This window comes from Maylandia zebra, linkage group LG3 (assembly GCF_041146795.1).
Source record: "Maylandia zebra isolate NMK-2024a linkage group LG3, Mzebra_GT3a, whole genome shotgun sequence".
NCBI classification, from domain to species: domain Eukaryota; kingdom Metazoa; phylum Chordata; class Actinopteri; order Cichliformes; family Cichlidae; genus Maylandia; species Maylandia zebra.
Genome location: NC_135169.1, coordinates 32,262,804 through 32,282,121, shown reverse-complemented (window position 1 = coordinate 32,282,121; position 19,318 = coordinate 32,262,804). Strand labels below are relative to the sequence as shown.

The 19,318-nt window shown below is 39.7% G+C and overlaps 1 protein-coding gene across 1 annotated transcript; it reads right to left on the bottom strand.

Moving 5' to 3' along the window:
• Nucleotides 1–1,470: 1,470 nt before the first annotated feature.
• Nucleotides 1,471–19,066, bottom strand: LOC101464863 (protein mono-ADP-ribosyltransferase PARP14). Its single transcript, XM_014412492.4, has 14 exons — nt 18,833–19,066; nt 18,635–18,759; nt 12,627–14,141; nt 12,306–12,542; nt 11,751–11,975; nt 11,611–11,665; nt 11,302–11,448; nt 7,583–7,645; nt 7,313–7,498; nt 7,044–7,220; nt 6,318–6,932; nt 5,358–5,494; nt 4,122–4,302; nt 1,471–2,094 (listed from the first exon to the last, which is right to left on the bottom strand). Exons 1-14 carry the CDS (start codon nt 19,002–19,004, stop codon nt 1,802–1,804), a joined length of 4,128 nt encoding a protein of 1,375 aa, XP_014267978.3. The 5' UTR covers nt 19,005–19,066; the 3' UTR covers nt 1,471–1,801.
• Nucleotides 19,067–19,318: the final 252 nt, after the last annotated feature.

Sequence of the window (19,318 nt, the reverse complement as noted above, 5' to 3'; positions counted from 1 at the left end):
ACATGCAAACTCCACACAGAAAGACCCCAGCCTGATGGTGCAATTGAACTCAGGACCTTTTTGCTGTGCAGTACCAGTGCTAACCACCGTGCCACCATGCCGCCCCAATTTATGACCATTATATGACTCATGTGGTTAAAACACTTGTACCCTCTGTTTGGGTACCTCAGTGTAACCTTTCACATGTTTTGGTTTCTGTCACTGCTGCAGCTCATGTGTGTCCCCAGAAACACTTTATCGTCACAATTTATTTATTTAATTTTAGTTCTTACAGTTTTTTTTCTATTTCTGATGTTTTTTGTGTGCTTTTGCCACATTATTTTTCTTTGCTGGTGTTTTCTTATATTGCAGTATGCATCCTACATCACATTAAAGACAAACCTGGTGGCACGCAGTCAGACGGCCTTTTTTTTTTTCGTTAGTTGCTTGATGCCCTATCCAGAAACTGTTATCTGTTATCATATACAAAGCTGGATTTTTACAATTCCTGTGTGTACTTCAGGTGTCTGGTAGTGAAGAGATGATAGCAACTGTGGAGTTTATAAACTCCTTCAGCTTTAACCTGGAGAACATCCACATTCACATGGAAGGACCTGGGATGTTGGAGCCAAAGTCCAGGTATTACAGGTGAGTGATGATGAACAACTGTTTGTATAGCACATTTATATAGGCCTATATAAATGTGCTATACAAAAATGTGTTGTGTAGCTGCAGTTTTTCAGCTCTTTAGCTTCAGCACTGCTGATATTTCTTTCAAATGCTGCAGAGATAGCAATAAAATGAATAGCTAGTTGCTAGATTACATATTTTAAAAAGATTTGGCTTTTGAGTAAATGACAACAGGAGGTTTGACTTTATGATATATGGTAAAATTATCTTTTTGACCCTTTGACAACCTGAATAATCCTTAGCTCTAAAATAAGCACATTTAAATAAATTTAATTTCAAAGCTAAATTGTAATCATTTTTTGGCCACTAGGGGGGAGAATTACTTCCAAGGAAACATATCAAGCCACATTTAACTGTGTGACAAGAAAGATTATCATCCCGTTGGAGCTATTATCTCATCACTCATGTGTTTAACTCTCATTTTAACACAGTTAACATTTTAAACTCCTCTGGAGACAGTTTGCTATGTTCAACAGTTAGTTAATTATGAATTGAATATGTTTTTATATGTGTTTGCATAATGTTACCACAATTGTATTTACATTTCACAGTTTCTATTTGAGTGTTGATCACCCACCTCCTCTTATTTTTCTTTGTACAAGAAAGTGCCAGACAAGCATACAATAAATCTTCTGAAGATGTAAGATACAAATATCAACCAAATAAAAGAATAGAAATGCATAATCATGTGACGTGCCTTCAGTGTGTGTTTGTACATACATGTCATATTTCTTCATATTTCATATACTTCGTATATAAACAGCTTCTGTTGGCATAATTCTTACAGCTTTCAGAACAAGATTAAAATAACATATAATTTAACACCTAAGAAATTTAACACTGAAAAAATAAAGTCAACACTACATTAAATATAATTGCTTGTAGTATGAAAAGTGCATTGTCTTCTTGTAAGAGAAACCTACCACATAGGTACTCAACAGGGAAATTTAGTTTTGTGTGCAAAACTTCTTAAATATTTAGTGTAAACTATGATAAAGTTTCTGGGTCCTTTACAAATGTAACTTTTCCACACACTTCCAGTTACTACATAAATCTTTATGTAGTTAGAAATATAACTTTAATATTGTTCTTTTTGGACCTTCATTTTTCCACAGTAGAAAATACTTTTCCCTTAATCTCCTTTGAATGTGATGAGGTAGTCGGGGTATGCTTGGTTGTCATGGAACACAATATACATGGCAGGGTTATCAATTTTGTCCACTGCGCTATCGAAGCGGTTGTGAGGCTGCTGGCTGTTTCGGAGTGGAAGCACCTTCATGGTAGCTTGGCCCTGAGTGAAGACGCCTGTGAGGACTCGGGCGACGAACATTAACCGAGAACCATCAGCAGCTGGCTTGGAGTAGGTGGGCTGGGCTGAGTAGCTGGCGTTTACAGCAAAGTAGGTCCCATGACCGTGTACAGTTGCTGAATGTCGGAAGAAAAAAAAGGAAATTAGTAATAGGTTATCATAGATAAAACATGGTGACTTCCAACATATATTACGTAAGTATTGTAAGTTTGCATTTAATATCCTAAGAGTCCTGTTTGTGTCTATAAATGATGGTTAAATACAACCACATTCAAGACCATAAAATACTTGAAGCAGTCTGCAAATGATCAATCTGTCACCATGTAATGGTGGCAGGGACGTGCAGAGGGGGGGGCTAGAGGGGCTTGAGCACCCGCCCCTTTCCTGATGAGTGCCCAAAGTGCCCTTTTGTTGAGGCAACTTTTAAATTTTTTTTATTTATTTATTTATTTATTTTTATGTGTGTGTGCGTGCGGAGTCCTGTCTGTGCCCCTCAACAATAATATTTAACTATTAATCATAGTTTTGCTAAATAAAAGGATCTGGCTTGCATCAGTCACATGATCACATTTAACCAATGATCGCCCTCGACGGCAGAACGCGCTGGTTACGAGCCGGGAACGAGCTCACAAAGAGCACGCGCATTTTTTGCGGTCCGGAGCTGTAGGAGAAACACAAGTTAACTCAGAGACACAGACTGATGCGACAAACCCAGTAAGTAGGTGTACAGCGTACACTGTAGTGTGTAGCACCCAGGAGTATTAGCTTATTACGTACACGTTGGTAAGCTGTCTTGTTGCAACTGACGAACTGAAACAAACGAGCGTGCTGTGTGTGCAACAGCGCGACAAACATTACCTGTCCTTTTATTAACTGCACAAGTAGTGCTGGTCATAGCTGCTGGCTACCTGTGTAAGGCTGTCATGGGTCTGTAGCTCTGTCCCCGTTTTAGGGAACATATTTAGTTTTAAAGTAAGTTTCTGGGCATTTCCTGCCTTTCTGGAGGGATTATATTTCACTAAAAAACGATCTAATATGCATGTCCACATAATAATTATTATAATTATAATATATTAAAAAAACACACGCTGTATTTTAAAGAACATACATTAAGAAGCAGATTATATTAGATTTATATTTTAAATAAGACAAAATTTGGATTTTACAGCAGTAAAATTATTGTATCTCTACAGTTTAAACATGTAATAAGCTTTGCCCCTGCACAGAGTGGATAGTGAAACAAATGGAATCATCATAAATACATTATTTCATATTTATTACTTCCCCCTCCTCATTGCTTTATTATTGTAGCTCTAGTAATAAATAATAATGTAAGGATGCCCATAGTATATACAGTATTCTGAAGAAGGTCTAAAATGTCACTGTGTGTGCATGTGTGTGTTTTATTTAGCTGGATTAAAAAAAATATTACTCATGATATAACATTGTGCAGACATGGCTGGTAAGGACACGAGGAGGAAACAGTAGGAGCTGTGTGAGGCTACTAAAGGCAGTGCTATAACATTTTTCTGTCATCATTTTATTATAGATTAAGTGCAAGAGTTGTTAGGTGTGGATAATTAGATTATAGTTTATTGCAATAGCAAGTTGTGCCTTGTTCTCAGATAGACAGCAAGTGGAGAGTGATATATGAAAAGATGGGATGGAAGGAAGAAGAGAAGCAAAGAGTGATTCACAGGCAGAGCCTAAATTATTTCTCACAGTTTTTTGTTGCCTTATGGTTCCAAGCGCTGTCACCAATCTTTGCATTTTGTTATTATCTCATGACACTTGTTTAATCAGCTACCATCTCTCCTGTGGACTTTTTAATGTCTACAGTCTCAGATCAACACAGCCCTGCCCTTCCCATATTAGATTCTTGATGAATGTGTGTTGTTGTTATTCAGCATGGTTCAATGTGCCCCTTTTTAACTTTGAGCACCCGCCCCTTTAAACCTCTCTGCACGTCCCTGAATGGTGGACCAATATAGACACAATGTCAGAGTGATCAGAGCAGTAAAGACTTACATGTATATGTAAAACCCTGGTGTATAGGAGGTAATAATTTCTAAGACAAAGTCAACACTAGTGATTCGTTTTGAAGCAACAGAAAAATGTTGTCTTGTTCAGTAACAATTATCACCGTTTTGTCCAGCAAAACTCCTGTTGAATCCAGTTGTCATGATGGAGTGGCAGTTTTCCTGGGTCGTCCCGTGGTACAGAGGTTTCTCCGCTGCTCCTCCCTCATGTGCGTTCTTATCAGAAATGTGCTTCTTCTGGGCTTCATAGGCGCGCCGCAGGTGAACGTTCTGCAAACGTTCAATCTGACAAGAGAGATCGAAGCCAAAGGATCAAAGAGATGCCAAACAAAGCAGTGTGGATATTAATTACATCTGATGGCTTAGTTCATGTCTTTATGGTGGTAACCATAAACTGAGGCATGTGTTTCAGGTATGAGAAGTTTAGATTACAGCAGTTAATAATTAATGACTTTCTTACTGCAAAACTGAAAACTTTAGAAACTTAAAAATTAAAATAAAAAACACACTTTAGAAACATGATATTTCTCAGGTAGGGAGTTTGAATTTTTCATAGCATTTCTGAGCAAATATATTGACATCGGTTCAATGGACCACAGAGATATGGTGGCCGGAAACTGCAAATATCCAACATAGATAGATAAATTGATTGATAAAATAAAATATAATGTATTTATTTTTTTAATGTGGCAATTAATTTGTTGACAGAATGTGACTGATTTCTGTTTCCTTTAATTTCCTGTTTTTCTTTTATGATTTCGATTTTTTATATACATTTACTGAATAAATATATTAAATCAATTCATGTCTTACATGTGGACACAAAAAGAAGAGCAGGTATGTGATGATGTTGCAGTTGCCATGGGTTACAAGACATCATTTCTTTACATAGGAAAAAATAGTTCCTAGGGAAAAATGTTTTCAATTTTTTTTTTAATATTCATTTATTATTTTTTTAATATTTATGCATTTTACAGGTTAGATAAAATAATAGGAAATTAAACACTATTTATTTATGTTTAAATAAAAATAAATAAATAGTATTTATAGTAAGTCAGTTAAAAATAAAACATATCTATTTTTTACACCCTTTATGTTATCGAAATATGTAATTAATGACCACATGCACTGTTGATATAAAGTCTGGTGCAGTTAATATTTTAATTAGCTTCTTTCCCTGAATGTTAACATGTATCATGATAGCTGACCAGTTAAGCAGACCACATTACAGCCAGTAATGCTCACTAGTTTGCACTGTAACCACACAATCAACTTTTTCAGCTTGTATGCATGTACTTGTGTATATATGTACTTGTACTTGTGCAGGAAAAGCCACCCACCTTCATCACAGTTTTGGGGACAGTTCGTTTGAAAGCCTCCTTTACTGTGTGATACTCTGCAGAAGAAGTCTCCAGAGAAACCACCTTCATAGTCTCATTGGCAGCCATGGGGTTCCAGTACAGAGGGAAAGTAAAGTCTGAAAAAGACAACACGTTTGTTATATCTTATTAACTCAGGTAACTATTGGTTTGGCATAGGAATGCATTTCCTGTTTTCTGTGACTTTAGTGCTTGCTTTCTTTAACTGATGATAAGTTTGTTAAAGCCCTTTTCTATTCCGATTCTGTTCCTTCAGCTGTGTCTCTATGTTTATCTTCTGTCTCTCTGTCACACTTTCATGTTGTGAGTCTGTCATCTCTTACTTCCTGTTTTACTTTGGTGGTATTTCGTCTCTTGCGCTTCGTGTCCAGTTCTTTCCTCTGTCTCATCAATCTTCCCTTGCCCTTTGTTGTGTTCTCTCTCAGCTCTTTTCCTCTGTGCCTTGTGTTTTCTAAGAAGTTGAAAAAGTATTTTTTTCTCCTCTGTTTCTTTGTATTTTTAAGAGCTTAGCAATAAAGCTGTCATTGACTTTTACACATTGCATAGATGTTTTAAAATTGGGATTTGGTTCAGTCCAGCCACATATCAGTCTTAACACTGTTTGCTATATTGGTGCCCTTCTGACACCAATCTAACACTGCTTTGCAATGCAATTTGAAATCAGCAGATAAGGAGAGACTTTGATATTTCTAATATTGAAATTTTGACATTTCCTGTTTCAAAACTGTTTACTGTTACTGTCATTCCTCATAGTGACTTTTGCAACTATTTTTACAAGTACATTTTTTAATACTTTTTTAGTAGAATTATTTCTTTCAAAACCTTAACATTTGTTTATTGAAGTTTATATTACTCTCAAGCATCAAACTCCAGTATCAGTCTGGCTCATTTTTGTAACATCTCTGAGAACTATCTACTCACCTGGAAGATTCTCAAGTCGTTTCAGCTTTGTCGTCTGTCTGCTCAGTGGTCGTGTGGCCACCATTGCCTGTACATCAACCTCCCATATAAGTCCCTGTGCATCTGTTATTCCTTCTGTTAATTCGTTTTTTTCCAATTGGTGATTAGCTGATTTGGGAAGTCTTTCCCAGTTACCGTGATTTGCCAGGATGCACCAAACCACTTTGTTGTAAACATCCTCCTCCTCCCTCACTCTCACCTCTCTAGCAAGGTTCATGTACTGGCACTGATTCATTTTCTGCAGTACTCGGGTGACCCCGTCTTTTAGCCCGCTCACTGTTAGGGCGCCAGACTGATCAGTTTGCACAAATAAACCCTCAGCCTCCACCAGCTCCTTCAGCTCCATCATGTCATCCTGGTTGAGGAGTTCCAGTTCCTCCTTTGAGAAGGTGTTACTGGAGCACTGCGTCTGATATTGATGCTTCAGCTTTTCCATGGCATCATCAATGTCGGATATGGAAAGACCCAGGAACGTGAAGACAGACTGCTGACTTGTGGAGCTGATTTGGAGACTGCTGAGGTATGCACTCACACTAGGAGCAGACTGTTGTTGCTGTTGTTGTTCTTGAAATGACACTGGAAGGTGGATCAAACAAATAAGTAAAATAATTTTTAATCTGCTTTTATTTTAAAAATCACTACACTAAATAACCACACAAGATGGCACTTTGTGAATATTTCTGTCACCTCTGTTGATGACAGCTGGGGAATACATCTGCATCGCTTCCTCTTTAAAAGCTAAGAAGACATCGATCTTAATCAGGACGAGGCGGATGTCGGTGAGGCTGTTCATTGATGATGTAGAAGACTTGATCACTCGAAGGATGGCACCTGCCACAATAGTAGGGTCCAACTCGCCAGCACCTGCAGAAACACCACTTGCATTTAGGTGTGTGTGTGTGTGTGTGTTTGTGTGTGTAGCACAACAAGACTTGAATGCCAAACAAAATACGTACCAGCAAAGATAGCAGGAATTGCCACTGAGCTGTATTTATACGACTCACAATAGTAAATGACATTACACACAAGTTGGATGAAGTCCAAGTTGTAGACTTCATCCCTTTGTCCACATACATGAAAAATAGCTTTACAGGGGAAATTTCCAGACTGGGTCACAAATATTTTTCCTCGTTCCACGTATGCTGCACAGAAAGTGACAAAATAAGCATGAGTGAGAGGCAGATAAGTAAGATGAGAAGATAAGTAGCAACTTCTCTATTTCTCACCTGCTTTCAGTTCAGCTTCCACCTCTGGTCCAGCTACAGTTAAGATATCTTTGCATACCCCATCTGTAGAAGAAGAAGAGAAAAAGAATAAAAAAAATACTGAATAATTAAATCTGGACCTGCTAACTGCCCTACATGTATTTTTACAAGGGGTGGGATTTTAATGCATTGATTGCAATTAGTTAATTAGAAAAAAATTTAACGCGTTAAAAAAAGCGCTTTTAATCACACTTTGCATTCCAAGCAAAGGGGAACTTTTGTCAATGCTCGTTTCCCTGGTATACCGATTACACTAGTGATGGTAAATTTGATTCTTTTTACTGAATCGAGTTTTGATGAGTCACTCACCAAAGTGAATCGGATTTTTGAGTCATTTGATTCACTGAGTCAGTTGACTAGAGAGTGCAAAAAATGTACATTTTCACTCAAAGTTAATTTGTTTCTCTTTTCATGTAAATCCTACTGCTAAGATGAATGATTCTAAAAAAAACAACAACTATTTTATAGAGCAAAAAAGAGCAAAAACATTTCTAAAATTAAGCAACTTCCTATCAAAACTGCTTAATAAACATTTATTTTGTTTATTTGTATTTTATTAGTATTTTCCATAAATGTGTCAAATATATATTTTCTCATCTAAATGTCCTCTGAGCTGTGAGCCAGGGGGCGGTAATGTGCCTTAACATTGGTTGCCAACCAAGAAGAAGAAGAAGCTGTGAGCCAGGAGGGAGGGGGTGAGTGAGTGAGTGAGTGATTCGCTTACGCTTACGATTCAGCACAGGAAGGGAGGGTGTTAGCATGTTAGTAGAGCGATGCTACTGTGAACCGAGGAGCTATTTTCTTGATGTGAGCTTCCACTCAGGGTTTTTTCTTTCAGTTCAGAGCAGAAATGCTTTTGTTAAGAAACTGGCTGTTGTTTTTCCCCCCCACAATTTTAATTATAAGCTAGATATATTTCTACTAATGGAATTAGTTTTCTAACAGCAACAGGGATGAGTCAGTGAGTCAGTTGGGCTTGTGAATCATGATTTACGAGTCAGTAAAGTGATTCTCGAGTATTGAACGATTCGTTCACGAATCGAACATCACTAGATTACACTGATGCACACATCAGAGGTAAAAAGAATCAGAATAAAGTGACTTGCTGTGACTGAGCGGAGGCAAATTTAATTTCAAAAGACTACCTGACGGAAGCCTTGATAAAAGCATGGTTTTATGCAAACTGTGCAAAAAGGAGTTTGCGTACCATGAAGCACTTCAACTTTACGGCACCATCTAATTGCAAAACATGTTGCAGCAAGCACGAAACTGTGGGAGCTGTTAGCTCTAGCAGTTCGAGTACCAACAAAAGATATCGGCAGCCCAAATGTGATGAAATGACTGGCTTAAGGACCAAAATTAGCAAGTCATCATTGGACAACAATGCCCATAAACTGCTTTGCATTTTGTCATCCACCAAACCTGTTCCGACTGAATTTGCCTGGTCAGCACTTGCACAAAAATATTAAACTACAACCATGATAGGTACGAGATGTAAAATACAAGTAAGTATTTGATCTTAAAATAAGTGGCCTGCTGATAATACTAGATGAAAACTTGGATGGTAAAAATAGTAAATGGCCTGTATTTATATAGCGCTTTACTAGTCCCTAAGGACCCCAAAGTGCTTTACACATCCAGTCATCCACCAATCCACACACACATTGGTGATGACAAGCTACATTGTAGCCCACAGCCACCCTGGGGCGCACTGACAGAGGCGAGGCTGCCGGACACTGGCGCCACCGGACCACCACCAGTAGGCAACGGGTCAAGTGTCTTGCCCAAGGACACGATGATCGAGACTGTCGGAGCCAGGGCTCGAACCAGCAACCTTCTGATTACAAGGCGAACTCCCAACTCTTGAGCCAAGATCGCCCGTAATATGTTCAAAGATCATGTTTAAAAAGACATCCCCATTTCTGAGCAAACATTCATGAACATGTGTTTACCTTTGAAATTCGTAGAGAGCTATGCCACCATTGTGGCTAAAAAAAATAATGTCACAGTTACAACATGATCCTCCTGCTCACTATGCTATGTACAGTGGGGCAAAAAAGTATTTAGTCAGCCACCGATTGTGCAAGTTCCCCCACTTAAAATGATGACAGAGGTCAGTAATTTGCACCAGAGGTACACTTCAACTGTGAGAGACAGAATGTGAAAAAAAATCCATGAATTCACATGGTAGGATTTGTAAAGAATTTATTCGTAAATTATGGTGGAAAATAAGTATTTGGTCACCTCAAACATAGAAAATCTCTGGCTCTCACAGACCTGTAACGTCTTCTGTAAGAAGCTTTTCTGTCCCCCACTCGTTACCTGTATGAATGGCACCTGTTTGAACTCATCATCTGTATAAAAGACACCTGTCCACAGCCTCAAACAGTCAGACTCCAAACTCCGCCATGGCCAAGACCAAAGAGCTTTCGAAGGACACCAGGAAAAGTATTGTAGACCTGCACCAGACTGGGAAGAGTGAATCTACAATAGGCAAGCAGCTTGGTGTGAAAAAATCAACTGTGGGAGCAATCATCAGAAAATGGAAGACATACAAGACCACTGATAATCTCCCTCGATCTGGGGCTCCACGCAAGATCTCATCCCGTGGGGTCAAAATGATCATGAGAACGGTGAGCAAAGATCCCAGAACCACACGGGGGGACCTGGTGAATGACCTGCAGAGAGCTGGGACCAAAGTAACAAAGGTCACCATCAGTAACACACTACAACAGCAGGGAATCAAATCCCGCAGTGCCAGACGTGTTCCGCTGCTGAAGCCAGTGCATGTCCAGGCCCGTCTGAAGTTTGCCAGAGAGCACATGGATGATACAGCAGAGGATTGGGAGAATGTCATGTGGTCAGATGAAACCAAAGTAGAACTTTTTGGTATAAACTCAACTCGTTGTGTTTGGAGGAAGAAGAATACTGAGTTGCATCCCAAGAACACCATACCTACTGTGAAGCATGGGGGTGGAAACATCATGCTATGGGGCTGTTTTTCTGCCAAGGGGACAGGACGACTGATCCGTGTTAAGGACAGAATGAATGGGGCCATGTATCGTGAGATTTTGAGCCAAAACCTCCTTCCATCAGTGAGAACTTTGAAGATGAAACGAGGCTGGGTCTTCCAACATGACAATGATCCAAAACACACCGCCCGGGCAACAAAGGAGTGGCTCCGTAAGAAGCATTTGAAAGTCCTGGAGTGGCCTAGCCAGTCTCCAGACCTCAACCCCATAGAAAATCTGTGGCGGGAGTTGAAAGTCCGTGTTGCTCGGCGACAGCCCCAAAACATCACTGCTCTCGAGAAGATCTGCATGGAGGAATGGGCCAAAATACCAGCTACTGTGTGTGCAAACCTGGTAAAGACCTATAGTAAACGTTTGACCTCTGGTATTGCCAATAAAGGTTATGTTACAAAGTACTGAGTTGTATTTTTGTTATTGACCAAATATTTATTTTCCACCCTGATTTACCAATAAATTCTTTACAAATCCTACCATGTGGATTCATGGATTTTTTTTTTTTTCACATTCTGTCTCTCACAGTTGAAGTGTACCTCTGGTGCAAATTACTGACCTCTGTCATCATTTTAAGTGGGGGAACTTGCACAATCGGTGGCTGACTAAATACTTTTTTGCCCCACTGTACTTGTGTGCATCCTCAGTTTCACTTACCAAGGATAAAATTTTGGAAGTCTGTTGTGTTCACTACAACATCTGTAGTTTCATTGGTTATGTCACCAAACACAACATGTAGTTTAACCCCACTTTCCACTGTCATGGTTATGTCATCCAAGTCACTGGTGAGGGACCTGAAGATTGCTTAGAGGAAGAACACCACACATTAGCTATTGTTTGATATTTAATCTGATAACTGAGGGTACTAATGAAGATGGTAAAATATGGCACAGGCTGAATGCTTTTTATCTGCTCACTATGCATTAATGTCACATACTAAAGACAGTCTGAGTAGTGCTAGTTTACCTTGGCCTCCCTGGTTCATATTTAAGCTGAGCTGTCTGTAGACATTGTGGTAGCACTGTAGATAAAAACACAGAATAACACGATAAAGAATTGATGCCTGCATGTTACATATCAGATACAGGCCATCAAGTAAGGGTTACCTCCTCAGAATCAGGGTAACCAGGTTTAATGACAATGTGGATGTTTGTAAGAGATCCAGAAGATGCAGATAATCCAAACTGGTGAATGATGTCAGTCAACACTTGAATAGCTTCTCTCAGCGGGTAGCTTAAAACAATTCCTGGCCCAATGATTGGAATGGCCACTGAACCAAAATTCTGCCGTACACAAAGCTCCAGACACTTCTGCAGACCGTTACCAAGAGCCTGCAAATCAAAAGTTACATATTTTTAACTATGTTTTCAAACTTAACTCTTGGATTGTACACTGCAACTGAGCACACAAGGAAAACCTTGAGGCTCCACAAAAAACTTAAATTTGTTTGCATAAGTCCTGGCTTGGAGTTTGTGGTATATAACATCAAGTTATTCCAACCTTTCAACTATACACAGCAATGATATTTATTTAATTTCATAAAACTTTACTATTCCCAAAGGAAATTCATTGATGCATTTCATTGGTTTTCTGAAGGTAAATTAAATATGAATAAGCTCTTATCCATCTCTAGAAGTGTTAATAAAAGTCCTTAATTTTACCTGAACACTCTTTCCTCTTACTCCGTCCCAAGGCAAGCACTCAATGAAGAAAATCTTGGAGCAGCCCAGAGATGGAGGTGCATCAACCAGCTGAACATCACCAGGGGTGATGGCACAACTGGCTAAGACTGAATCAAACTTTAACTTTAATACATTCCCAGCTTTGGCCAACAAGCTTTTGCCAATATTTGTAGAAGTCAGCTGCTTGTTGAGCATGGGGACCACCAGAACATCCACCTGCAGAAATAATATTGAATAACATGAATGTTGATATTTTATTTTGAGACTATGGGAAATAGAACTGAATGGAAATAATCAAACCTGTTCATTTTCTAAACTGCTGAGTTTGATCTTCAGGTTTGTTCTGTTGATTGCAGAGTTTCCAACTGTGCTGTACATGCTGCTGCTGTAGCTGAGAGATCTAGGTGTGTCGCTGAGTCTGCTGGTGTTTCGTGGTCTTTGCACGTTTGGGATGGCTGCAGTTTGTTTATCTCGGATAATGACGTGACAGGAACCCTCTATCAGCTCTTTAGTCACTTTACCCTCTTCCTGGAAGTACTGCTGAGCCCCTGGTCCATCTAGAGTCAAAGTGTCTACTACAACACTGTCTAGAGTTGATGTTAGGGCCTCCTTGGCCTCCTGAACATGACATCGAGGACCAGACACAAACACACAAGGATTTGGAAAATGTGAGGCTTGTAAGGTCACCTTGGTCTGCTTCATGCCAATCAAGTCTAGGATTTTATTAAAACAGTAGACAGTGTCATGATGAAGCAGATTGATGGTTTCTTGAGTTGAAACTTGATTCAACTGGAAGTCATGAAGAACTTCATTGAGCTTGGCCACATTTTCACTGTAGCCCACCAGTTGGACGTTGGTTGTTGAGGTTCCCCTGGCGCCTGGCATGTAGCTGATGTCCACTCTGAACTCTCTACTGTTGGCCTCGTTTTTGGCTTTTGTCAGAATTTCTTTCAACCTGTTGAGATCTATTGCACCCTGCAGCTGTACAGTGGTCACTTTAAGGTCTCTCATTACTGCTGCCTCGGCCTCATTCAGAGCATCAGAGGACAAACTGGACAGAACCAGATCTGCACCCACCTCAAAGAAAACAGGGTTTCTGAGGCTCTGCAGGAAGCGAGTTTGGTATTTTGGGATGGCATCACTGGTCTTCATGAAGGTTAGCAGAGCTGTAGGGAACTTAACGCTCTTCTCCTTTATGTTCTTAATCAGTTCAACCAGTTTTGCAGCTCCTGACTGCACCTCTTTGTCAGGGCCCTCCAAAGTGATCATGGCACTACCTCTGATGATTGTAACCTCTGGACAATTAGCACGCATTTCTCGATTTAAGTCTTCTTCTATGAGCTTGAAGTTCCTCTCCACAATTGGCACTTCCTTTTTGGTGGGTAGGCTTTTTTCCAGAATTGCAATCTTCTCCTTCATGGCATCAACCTCTCCTACAACCACAGCATAGCCACTCTCTGTGTAAACTTTGATATCATCTGTCTTAAAGGCCGAGTCCTGCAGTACTATTTTCACCTGTTTTGGCTCAAGCACATGATAGCAGTTGTAGCTCTCAGTTAGCTGGACGAAGGCCTGATTCACCTGATACTCCCATTTCTCTGCAGAACCACCTAATCCTCCTCCTGGACCCTTGTCAACCTCCCCTCTAACCAAAACCTCCTCTTCATCAAAATTTAGCTCCACTGTGCAGCCGATTGACGACAGTTGTTTTTCGAAAAATGTGTATGCTTTACAGTTGTCTCTCAGGAAAAACAGCAGGAAAACATCTATTCTGAAAGTCTTCTCAAGACCATTTATGTTTGGGTTTGTAGAGCTCTGAAAGAAGAGAAGAAATCAAACAAATCTGTCAATTAATGCTATAAGATAGACTACTTATCATGAACAATTGGAGTGTACCACATAGGCCTGGGTAGTAAATCAAAAACGAATCATAACCTTCATTCAAAAACTCTAATCAACGTACATTAAAAAAAAAGTTGATTTCACAGCAGTTTTCAGTTGTACTGATTCATAGAGTCCTTTCTGTTATGTAAATAAAAACACAAAATTAATATTTCTCTGTATATGTTTTTTTTGTTGTTGTTATGTCTGACTATGACACTGTGTTAGAACAGAAATACGCTACAGTCGAGTTTCTAAAACAGTTTCGATATTGTGTACAATGTAAATGAAAGCAGAATACAATGGTTTGTGAATCAGTTAAAACATGATGTTGAGGTTTTTTGTTTTTTTTTAATCTGTTTGCTAGCAGCAGTGTCCATGGATTCCACAAAGAATTTAAAATTTTGTTTACTGGCCAGACTCCTTCAAGCTGATAGGAAGGAAACAGTAACTCAAATAACATCACAACATTACAATCCAAAATTAACAACAAAGATTTAAAAGAAACAGCACTGAAGTCTTACTTGGTACTATCAAAGTGTACCTAATAAAATGTCCAGTGAGAGTGTTACCATCTGGCTTTTTATGACCTATGTTTTTAAAAAAAAACCCACTATCTTTGATTGTATGGAGGTGGAGTAACATACATGGCATTGGTTACTTGCTTGTCTCGTCTTGTCAATTACAGTCAATTGTGCCTCCCTTATGTGTGTAGTTTCCTCGTTCCCCTCTGTGCATTTACAGTGTGTGTTCTCTTGTGTTCGTTACTGGATCGTCTACGTTATTTCCAGTGATAGGGATAACGTTACTAACACCGTTACATTTTTTCAGTAACGAGTAAACTAGTTACTATTTCTATCGTTACAATGCCATTACCATTACTAACAGAAAAGTGCGGTGCAGTGCGTTACTATTTTTCCACAAAAAGGCGGTCGAAGATGTGTTCAGCAGACAATCACTTTTTGGCACAACACCTGGAGCTAAGGGGCAATCACATGAGTGCTGCTGTTTGACTGAGGAAGAATAAAGTAGTCGTGGTAAGCCAGTCACATGACCACTTCAAGATGACAAAGCAACAAGGTGATATATACTGGTTTTTAAATTGTGTTGATAGGCCAGTAAAACCAGAGTCATGATAAACAATATATACGCTGCGTTTTTTCCTGAATAGTTTTGTCACGTTTACTGTCTAAGGACAGTGCTAGCAAGCACTCTCTGCTTATGAGTAGAGATGGCACGATACCACTTTTTTATATCCGATACCGATATCATAAATTTGGATATCGGCCGATACCGATATGAATCCGATTGTCACGGGTTGCCGGGGCAAGCCGTGTGTGAATTATTAACGGACCCAAGATGCAGACTGCTTAAGTCGTGAGCGAGCTTTATTAACAAAAGGGTGAAACAAACAGGAACGAGGTGGACGAAAACCAAAACTTAAGAGTAACCTACACTGGGAAAAGCTAAGCAAAAACAAACATGAAACCTTGAGACATGAACCAGAGATGTGGGGAGAAGGCACAGGAAAATGGCATAGGAACATGAAACGTGAAAAGAGTACAGAAACCCAGAATAAACAAAACCACAGAATAATAATAAACTAAAACATAAACACGGAGTCACAGACTCCGGACCATGACACCAATATAGTGTGTTTTTTAATAAATAAAACTGTTTTTTAATATCTTGCTGCATTTTGTATAAGTTCAAACCTGAAAAAAAAAAAAACACTAAAGCTATTCTGTTATACCTGTATGCAAAAAATACACTGCACCCAAAATATTTCATAGTTCAGCAATACTGATCAATCTAATAAACTTAAACCTACTCAATCCTTCTTATTCTGGTATTTTAAAGAGTAAGCAACCTAACTAACAGGGTTGCAAACTCCCAGCAAAAAAATATATAAAATAGGGAACCACCCCCCACCTAATGATGCTTAATCGACGTAATCAACTTTAATTTGATGCAGTGTGAAAAAAAATGCACAGAAATCAATTATTTTTCAAGAATAATTAAATAGATTCAACATCTTTCTTCAACAGAAGTGCAGACTGCACAGATGGTATCTTCCCAAAGGAAAAAGTACTATAGCTTACTAGGGTATATTAGACTTAACAACTATATACAATAATGGACTTCTATACTTTTTACATCAGATTAAAATTTGGGTGTAAGATTCAGATAATTATTTATTAAAAGCTAGACATTTTAAATGAGAACAAGAAAGAAAAGTATGTCTTTGTGCCCCCTTTCCCTGTTCATGCCCTATCGGCCCCCCTGGCTAAACTTTGCTAGATCCGCCCCTGCACAGTTACCAGCCGTCAGCTAGTAGATCCTGGTGGGGCGAGTGCTGCTGGGTAGTGATGGGACGTTCTGTATCGAGGCTTCGGAGCGTGTGTCGAGTAATGGAGGGGGCGTTTCCGCGAAGCGCGTATCGAGGCTTGCTTCATTTATGGGAGGAGCTGAAAATGATGACGTCCGAAGCCTCGCTGCCCGGCTGTACCACGTGACTGGTTCATGAAGTGGTTCGAACTTTGCCGCGAGATATGACAGCGATATAAAGCCCTCAGACTTCATTCAAAAATGTGGGTGTTTGATGGAGAGTTGCGGTTAGTGAGAGTTTGGAGACCGTTTGGAGGTTTATGAGAGTGAGGAAAGTCAGGAGAGAATGGAGCCAGCTAAGAAGAGGAGGATGTCCTCCCCTGTGTGGGAACATTTTGATCTTATTCATCCCAACAAGGTATGTAAATTTCTACAGAAGATGTATTTTCATGATACTGATGGTGCAATACAATTTATGTTGAGCTGTCTTGACTTTTGTACAAGGTGAAGTGTTTGCTATGTGCCAGGGAGCTGGGATATGACAACAACAACACCTCATCCATGCTTAGGCACTACAGAGCTTTGCATGAGAATAAGGGGAACAGCGATTGTGGAGCAAGACCAGGTGAGCCATCAAATGCAATGATAATATAGGATGCAGTAATGTTACTAAATGATATAACAATATTATACAACTGTTATAAGTTACGTGTGTGATATTTATATTTGTGCTTTATCTTTATTGTCTTTCCTCAGGAGAACAATCTCAAATAGATGAAGACCTGGTCAGCATGGTGATTGAGGACTCCCAGCTATTTAGCATTGTGGAGGACAAAGGATTCAAAAGATTTGTTAAATCATTAAATCCTAGCTATGTTCTCCCCACTAAAAAGGTCATAAAAGCAGTGAAAATTTAGTTTTTACAGAATAAAATGTGAACAGGCAGGACTGAGGCTCAAAGCCTCAGTGTGTAGCTGTCCATACCTCAACGTTACAAAAGCACAACTACTGTCCACACCCCAACCACACCTCACCTCACAGTAAATGATCATTTCCATTTCAAGCATTTCCAAATAATCATTTCCCATACTGCCACTATAAATATACACAGTATACTGCCATCACTACAATATACATGTTTAACACACTCCTTTTGTTGTTGACATTTACAGGCTGTGTGCAAAATGCCACACTCTTCAAATTCATGCCAGCTATTATTTTTACGTCCAGTAGGTGTCCTGCTAGAGCAAATGAAGCTTCATGAAGCTTCGCGTTGGGGTGAACCAATTGGATGAAAAGCTTCAGTGCTTCATGGGGCTTCATCTGCCCATCACTACTGCTGGGTCCATGTACTGGTCGCGATCTTCTGTTAGGTGACGGCTGTGTGCAAACAGGAATAGGACCCAAGATGCAGACTCCGGAGACAAACTTAAACCAAAACAGCTTTAATGCTGAACGTAAACATAACATAACTGGGAAAAACTGAACATAAACTAACACCGGTGGACTGGCAAAACACACAGCAAAATAAACGGTAGATCGCGACCCAGACACTAAGAAACACAGGGCTTAAATACACAGAGGGAGCAATCAGGAAATGAGTAACAGAAGGGAAACACAGCTGGGGCAAATCAGAACTGACGAGACCAAAGAAGCGTAAACTGAACACACTGAGAAAAGACGGAGACCTTCAAAGTAAAACAGGAAACACATAACACAGACTGAACAAAGACACAGACTCACATGAAGGCACTACAAAGGGAACAGAGACGTGGGAACAGGGCAGACACAAACACTGACTGAACACGGGGATATAGGAACTTAAGATACACATAGACGCGAACTAGACAAGGGGATGCAGGTGATAGGGGAGACAGAGCAACTAAAGAAGACAGAGACCTAAGCCATAAGACAGAACTCAAAGAAACCAAAAACTAGACATTATAAATAATATCATAAACTCAAAAACCCTGGGTCGACGACCCAGGCATCCTAACATTAACTCGCTACTCTTAAACTGATTCGGCAACATTATCCGGCTCTGACGCTGAGTTTTTACTGTAACCAAAAGTCATGTTTGAAAGAGCAGTAAACTGTACCAGTGATTGGCTTGGCATTGGCTGGTCAGAGGTCTGTGGTGAACTTGTCCGGCTCACGGTCAGCCGCACTTGTCCACTAGGAAGAGTGATGGTGTGAAACTTCCTCTGCAAAACTCTGTCTTGATCTAAAACGAGCATAAACAGAGTCACTGAAACACAAATATAGGAATACATTTTACAAATAACCGACTGTCCTACCTTCTTTTTCCTTAAAACATATTTTATAAACGCTTCCTCCGAGTTTTTCAAGATTTCCACAGTCGCCACCCCCGGACTCTCGCCTTTTCTGAAAGTATCTCCTCACTTTCTCCTTCTCTCTGTCTGTAAAGTCAGTGGCTTCAAAAAACAGTGGATACGGATATTCATCCATTTTATCTGCAATTCTACACTAACATGAGAACTTTAAGCCCGTCAAACATTTGGCCGCTCTGAGTGCCCGTTTTTCTTTCAGTTTCACTTTTAAAGTATCACATCCTCATGTTTACACTCCCACACCCAGCAATGGGAAAAGTGCGCATTTAATTCTCAGGGGATTTTTTTCAGCTCACCTGCTCTGCAGGTATTTTACAAGGTGTTTCAGCTGTCAGAGTATAACTCTAAATCAGCGGTCACCGGTACCGGTCCGTGAGTCGTTTGGTACCGGGCCGCGAGAGTTGAGGCTCAGGTGTGAAATGTATGGTTTTC

Coding starts and splice junctions, on each gene's coding strand:
- LOC101464863 (XM_014412492.4), bottom strand. CDS start 19,004: ATGGATGAATATCCGTATCCACTGTTTTTTGAAGCCACTGACTTTACA. Junction 14,142..18,634: donor CAATGCCAAGCCAATCACTG/GTACAGTTTACT, acceptor CTCTTCTTTCAG/AGCTCTACAAACCCAAACAT. Junction 11,976..12,305: donor TAAGAGGAAAGAGTGTTCAG/GTAAAATTAAGG, acceptor TTTGATTTGCAG/GCTCTTGGTAACGGTCTGCA.